Source organism: Otolemur garnettii, unplaced genomic scaffold, assembly GCF_000181295.1.
Source record: "Otolemur garnettii isolate 467f Iridium unplaced genomic scaffold, OtoGar3 scaffold00200, whole genome shotgun sequence".
Taxonomy (NCBI): Eukaryota; Metazoa; Chordata; class Mammalia; order Primates; family Galagidae; genus Otolemur; species Otolemur garnettii.
The window spans coordinates 1,140,880-1,147,625 of record NW_003852595.1 but is presented as its reverse complement, the minus strand read 5'-3'; the positions used below and the strand labels follow the sequence as shown (position 1 = coordinate 1,147,625).

Here is a 6,746-nt window from a genome sequence, read left to right as displayed (position 1 = left end):
GAGCAGCGTTTAGGGAGAGGGACAAAAGGAAAGAGAAGGAGGGAGGGAAGAAGCTCAGCCAGGATTTTGCTGCACTTTTGAAGGAAAAATAATGCCAGGAGGATCCCGGGACTCTATGGTCTCTGCTGCAATTTTGTTGGAGTCTTCTCTGAATCTAAAGAGGTATAAGTTAGTTGAGGGTGAGAATGGGCATAGGATGGGTATTAGCGACTGTTACTTCCAGAGGGAACAACCTGTTGACCCCTTGCAGAGTTCAAAAAATTAGGCTGTGTTAGAACAGAATGAATTCATATTTCCAGGTGGTTAATAGAAAAATCATGGAATCAGGTGTTCTAGGTCACTCAATAAGCATATGTAGGATCAGAATTACGACAAGTAGGTACCTCAAGATGCAAAGGGATGATCTCATTTCCTGAGACTAATGTACATTGTGAAGAACGATTGGCTGGGAAAGATTAAAATGATTGCTTCTCTGTTGGTGAATTGCTATGATAATTACTTAAAGAATCTTTGTGTTTCCAATAGACCAAGTCCTGGTTTTTTTATCCATTTGTTTATCCATTCAGTGAGCGAAGGTATAATAAATTGTTTGCTGGATGACCTACTTGAGGATAAAGTGATAAATCAGGAGGAGATGTGCAAAGTGAAATATGAAAATCACACAGTCATGGATAAGGCTCGAGTCTTGATTGACATTGTCATTGGGAAAGGGCCTGGAGCTTCTAGATCATTTATCAAACATCTCCATCAAGAAGACCATGAACTTGCACGGAAGTTGCATCTGCCCTCAGGTAAGGCTGAACAGATCAACCTAATGTCAGCTAGTCCCTGTGTCCTGAGCCCTTCATTTATCTTTCAGTTTAGAAAAGGCTTCCTGGCGTCCGGTTCTCAGACTCCACATCTTTTGTCTCTACTCCTCTGTGTCCTTTGTTCCTTTTCCCTCAGCACCCTCTGCTGACCACAGCTCATCTTGGGTTCTGGGTCAGTAGTAGCTTATTATAGTTTATCTGAAGAGTCCAGATGTCTTCATTCTAATTCCTCTGATGCTTCCAGATAGCAGTGTACAATATCACTCTTCCTGGAGCCTGAAAAGCCCATATGATCTTCGGAAGAGAAGACACGAGCTCCTTTTATGCCTACCACTCTACTCCCACCCCATCTCTCTATTAAGTGCTTTTCTAGATATATAATCATTGTGGAATTGTCAGTGAACAACTTGAAATGAACATTAAATGTGAATTAAATAATTGCATTTGCACTAAATCATATGTGGATTCTGTGAGCTAGTCAACTTTTCTGCTTTTTATTTTGTGTAATGTGGTCTCCTTTCATAGTCCCAGTCTGCATCCTATGTCATTTTATTTCTAGTCCCATTAAGAGCCCTTAAGAGCCCAGATTAAATTTATGATGTGGAAGCTGGCCTATTCCGTAACCCTTTGTTCTCTCCACAGTGTGCACATGAACTATCTGGTGGACTACCAACACCTATCAAAAAAAACTAAGATGTCCCTGTGAGAGAAAACAACCCACCAGCAAAAATAAAATTATATTAACATCATAAGGTGTTGTTGCAGAAATTTCTTTCTAAGGTAGGTTCCTGATCTTAGGGTTTGAAGAATGCAACCAATGACCACATGGTAAGCTATAGGATAGTTTATTGACAGGGAGAAAGACTGACCACAAGAGGGAAGAATTGAAGAGGGAAGCACCATCTCCACCTCCTAGTCTTCAGTCTAGGGGGTTTATGCTGCTTTTCTTTTTTTTAAACTTAATTTTTGTTAAATCATAACCATATACGTTTATGGGGTACAATGTGATGATTTAATATACAACGTGGAATGCTTAAATCTAACTGATTAACATAACTATCACTTCACTTATTTTTCGTGGTAAGACATTTATAATATACTTAGTTGTTGTGAAATGAACCCTTGCATTGTGCACATTAGGTGAGATCCCAATAATTATGCTCCCTCCACTCTCTCTCCCCACGTCCCTCTTTTCTCCCCCACCCCCTTTCTGGACTATATTTGTGTTTTGTCATTCATAAGAATGTGTGAAGGATTACATATTGGTTTCATAATAGCATTGAGTACATTGGATAAATTTCTTCTATTCTTGAGATACTTTACTAAGAAGAATATGTTCCAGCTCTGCTGCGCGGCACCCATAGCACAGTGGTTATGGCGCCAGGCACATTCATGGAGACTGGCGGGTTTGAACCCAGCCTGGGCCAGCTAAACAACAATGACAACTGCAACAACACAAAAAATTATCTGGGCATTGTAGCAGGCACCTGTGGTCCCAGCTACTTGGGAGGCTGAAGCAAAAGAATTGCTTAAGCCCAAGAGTTTGAAGTTGCTGTGAGCTGTGATGCCAGAGCACTCTACCCAGGGTGACATAGTGAGACTCTGTCTTAAAGTAAGAGCAATTCCTACACCAGTAACTAAGGCTCTTAACCAGCCTGAATTAGGTAATCAAGAGAATAAGTTATAACATTACATTTCTTTAAATTCTGCATATCTATGATTATGTTCCACCTACTTCTGTTCACCCTCTTTTACTCCATCATACTTACCAGTCTTTCTCCCTGTCAATAAATAGTATCCTGTCTTAAAACAACAACAACAACAACAAAAAAAAACACTATCCACATAGAGTCCTCGAAAGAACTAAATGAGCTTGTGAAAGTCTAAGCCCAAAGCTGGCTAACAAGAGAGCAAGTCACAATGCTGCCTGCATGTGTAATGATTTTATTGCTGCCTTTATCCATAGAGACACAGAGTCATAACAAAAAGTTCAGGGAATAAGAATCATAACCCACATTACAGAGATCACAGATATTTTCCTTTAACTCTATGTATAGTATAAAACGTGTAAATAATCAAATCAAACCTGTCTGGTCCATCTAATTAAACGAGGATGAGAGTGGCTCAGGGTGTCCTGGCCTTCAGCGAAGCTGTTAGCCAGGGTTAGGGGTAGGTTTAGCCAATTAGAGGCTCTGGGTGTGGGCACTTCCTATTGGGTGGGTGGCAGCAAATTAGCAGGGATGTAGGAAAGAGTAGCTCATTCCCAGCTGCTCCTTACTGCCTAACCTGACCCAATCCCTGCATCCCAGAAGTAGCTCAGCCCAAGTGTTGTCAATCTGCCCTGGCTAACATAAATCTAAATCCAACAGTACAATCTAAGAAAATACATTCCTCATTCCCGCTTTCCTCAACCAGATGATCATCTGTAAATCCCTCTTATGAAAATATTTTGGAGCCACTACTGTTGTAGCCAGACAGTTTAGGGGGAAAAATGTCATACCCCTATCTAAGCATAACCATAGCTGCCACTTCTTATCATTTAAGATGGCCTAGAAGGGTTCCTGTCCACAGCCTGTTTATCTGCCTGGAGCTCTTAATAGCTTGGGCTAAGTCCTCTGCTCACACTCAGACCTCATTTCCTTCTCTGCACTTCCCCTATAGCATTCTGTCTTCTCTCATCAGAGTGCTCTTCTCCTCAACTTGTCACCCAACAAAGAGGGGCTGGCCAGGGTTAGGGTTAGGTTTAGCCAATTGGCTGTCACTGTCAGCCAATATGTAAAGATGGGGCTAGGTCCACCAAACTTTATTTGTCAGAAGGCAGGTTGCTTGTGTGGAGATGGTCGTGGTGGCTCATATGATCCTAGAACTCTGGGAGGCCGAGGTGGGTGGATTGCCTGAGCTCATGGGTTCAAGAGCAGCCTGAGCAAGAGTGAGACCCTTGTCTCTAAAAAATAGCCAGACATTGTGGTGGGTGCCTGTTGTCCCAGGTACTCAGGAGGCTGAAACAAGAGAATTGCTTAAACCTAAGAGTTTGAGGTTGCTGTTGAGCTATGACACGAGAGCACTCTACAGAGGGCAACATAGTAAGATACTCTGTCTCAGAAAAAATAAGAAAGGCCAGGCAGTGCCTGTGGCTCAAAGGAGTAGGGCACCCGCCCCATATCCTGAAGGTGGTGGGTTCAAAACCCAGCCCCAGCTGAAAACCACAAATAAATAAGTAAATAAAGCTGGGCTTCTAGAGAATATTGAGAGTAGCCTCTCCAAGACTGTTCTGTGCTTCCATTTCCAAAATCAGTTTTGTACATAAAAGTTCACAGCAAAGGCTGCATTAACCCTTCTTTTACATAATAATCAGCATAGCATCAGTGGCCTATTACAACAATCCATTTCAGAAGGTAATCTCCTAAATCGATTCACCTAAAGTACTCAAGATAAGTGTCTTTAGGGTGGGAGCTAAATTTACAAAACAGTAAGAATGGGAGACAGGAGTGAAGGCCACTTAGGATCTAAATTGACCAGACCGTGTCAGGCCGGCCCTAGCCTGACCGACTCCATCTTATTCTCACTACATGTGCTTTCCAAGTCCTCTCCAACCTTCTACATTCCACTCGCATGTCACTGCTCCGCGGAAGCAGTCCCTGGCACTGAGCAGCTTCTGTTCCTCTGATCCTCTGCTCTTCTGATAACTGCCAGCATTCAGAGGGTCTTTACTGTGTGCCAGCATTTAGTATCCTCTCATTTAATCTTCACATCAACCTTAAATTACTCCAGTTACTGTCCCCACTTTTCAGAGGCAACTTTCCCAATTCCATAAGGCTGATAAAAGGGGGCTGAGACACTAATGCTTGTGTTCTCAAAACATCAATACACGCCATATACTATGGGTAAGGCCATGTACTTCCTGATCATACCCACAACACATACATTGGAGGAGGTTTTAAGTTTTTAAAACAATTTAATATGTTTATGTGTATAATACTCCTATCCTGAATGAGATAAATATCTCCAAGAGGATATTGGCCATTATGTCAATTTTTGTTGACTATGTTAACCCCAGTGATGAGCAAAACCTGGATATCAGAGACACCTTAATAAATATGTCTTAAAATTTTTTGAATATTTTTTATAATTTTTGTCAGTAAGTTTGTTGATTTTCACAAATATCTATGATTCTGAGATGAAGGAGATATTTCTATTAACTGCCTTTTCCCGAAAGCAGAGTAAACATCTTTGTGAGTTGCACAACTTCTCTCTCCCTGACCTCTCAATGTTCCTAATCTCTAAACTTGTTCCTCTGAGTAATTTCATTTACTTATCTTAGACATGGTGCTGGAGGTATATACCCTACGATTGGGTGAAAACAGAATTATATAGCTACTTTCTTCTGTGATAAATTTTTGCAAGGCTGAGTTCCCAGTAGAGAAGGCTTTCTGTCATACTTTTCCCCCCTCCCCCTCCCGCTAGTTAGCTCTGGGCTGGACAGCTTCATGTTGAAAGTAACTCATATTGTGGTGCTCAGTTTTGTAGTCATGAAGACATGTCCATCTCAAGAAATGAGTTTTTTTGTTTTTTTGTTTGTTTGTTTGTTTGTTTTGAGACAGAGCCTCAAGCTGTCCCCCTGGGTAGAGTGCCATGGCATCACAGCTCACAGCAATCTCTAACTCCTGGGCTCAAGCGAGTCTCCTGCCTCCGCCTCCCAAGTTGCTGGGACCACAGGCGCCCGCCACAACGCCCGGCTATTTTTTGGTTGCAGCCGTCATTGTTGTTTGGTGGGTCCGGGCTGGGGATTCGAACCCGCCACCTTAGGTGTACGTGGCTGGCGCCTTAGCTGGTTGAGCTATAGGCGCCGAGCCGAAATGAGTTTTATTTTAAGACATCAATCAGCAAGTCCTATTGTTTCCAGAAAGTCACACCTTGAAATGCAGGATCTGCCAGGCTATAGAAAAAAAAAAATGACAGCAACAAATACCCAGTGTATTTGGGAAAATAATCTGTAGTATAGGTAAGTGACAATGTAATGAGAGTTCATTTTTCTATGAAAGTGCTTCCAAAGCAAGTACATCCTGGAAGCCCATCTGCTTGGATATTAACCACTGACCAACAAAGTTAATTAAGTGGCAAGAGCACAGTGAAGCTTTGATTCTGAGCCTCACCCAGAGATGCTCTCTGTGAACCGTATCATCCATTTCTATGGCTTTACGTTGTGTCTAAAAACTACTTTTTCCTACATAAAATTTCAAGTCCAAACCATTCCTCCCAAGTTACCAACATATGTCTTGAGCTTCCTAAACATATTTTGGTTTTTTTAGAAATGGGGTCTTGCTATATTGCCTAGGCTGGTCTCAAACACCTGGCCTCAAGAGATCCTCCCACCTCAACCTTCTTGGAAGCTGAGAGAACAGTCATAAGCCACCACACCCAGTCCACTATGCAATATATCCATGTAACAAAACTGCACTTGTACCCCTTAAATTAAAAAAAAAGTGAATTGTACTGAATGTAAATTATATTTCAATGAAGCTGATATTAAAAAAAAGTTAGCTTACCATTTTTAGGGAAAAAAATGATAATTATATGCAACCAAGGTGTTATAATTAAAAACGAACTTAATTCGGGCAGCACCTGTGGCTCAAAGGAGTAGGGCGCCAGCCCCATATGCCAAAGGTGTTGGGTTCAAACCCAGCCCCAGCCAAAAACTGCAAAAAAAAAAAAAAAGAGCTTAATTCAAAAGAAACAGATATAGAGAGTTCATATCAAACACTAATTTAATGGAAAAATTTTAGTGTTCAAAGATGCATTTTTAAATTTTTGTTTTGGTTTTTTACATTTATTTTATTATTTTAATTGACAAAACTAATAATTGAATATATTTATATGAGTTGGAGCAGTATTTCAATATATGTATATAATGCATAATGCTCAAATCAGGGTCATTAG

At 41.1% G+C, this 6,746-nt stretch overlaps 1 protein-coding gene across 1 annotated transcript; it reads left to right on the top strand.

Moving 5' to 3' along the window:
- The first annotated feature begins 421 nt into the window (after positions 1-421).
- LOC111721902 (caspase recruitment domain-containing protein 18-like) lies at positions 422-1,462 on the top strand. The gene is made up of 2 exons (XM_023507719.1): positions 422-791; positions 1,452-1,462. Exons 1-2 carry the CDS (start codon positions 422-424, stop codon positions 1,460-1,462), a joined length of 381 nt encoding a protein of 126 aa, XP_023363487.1.
- Positions 1,463-6,746: the final 5,284 nt, after the last annotated feature.

What these genes read in the sequence shown, in the direction of transcription:
- LOC111721902 (XM_023507719.1), top strand. Translation starts at nt 422, where the DNA reads ATGTACATTGTGAAGAACGATTGGCTGGGAAAGATTAAAATGATTGCT.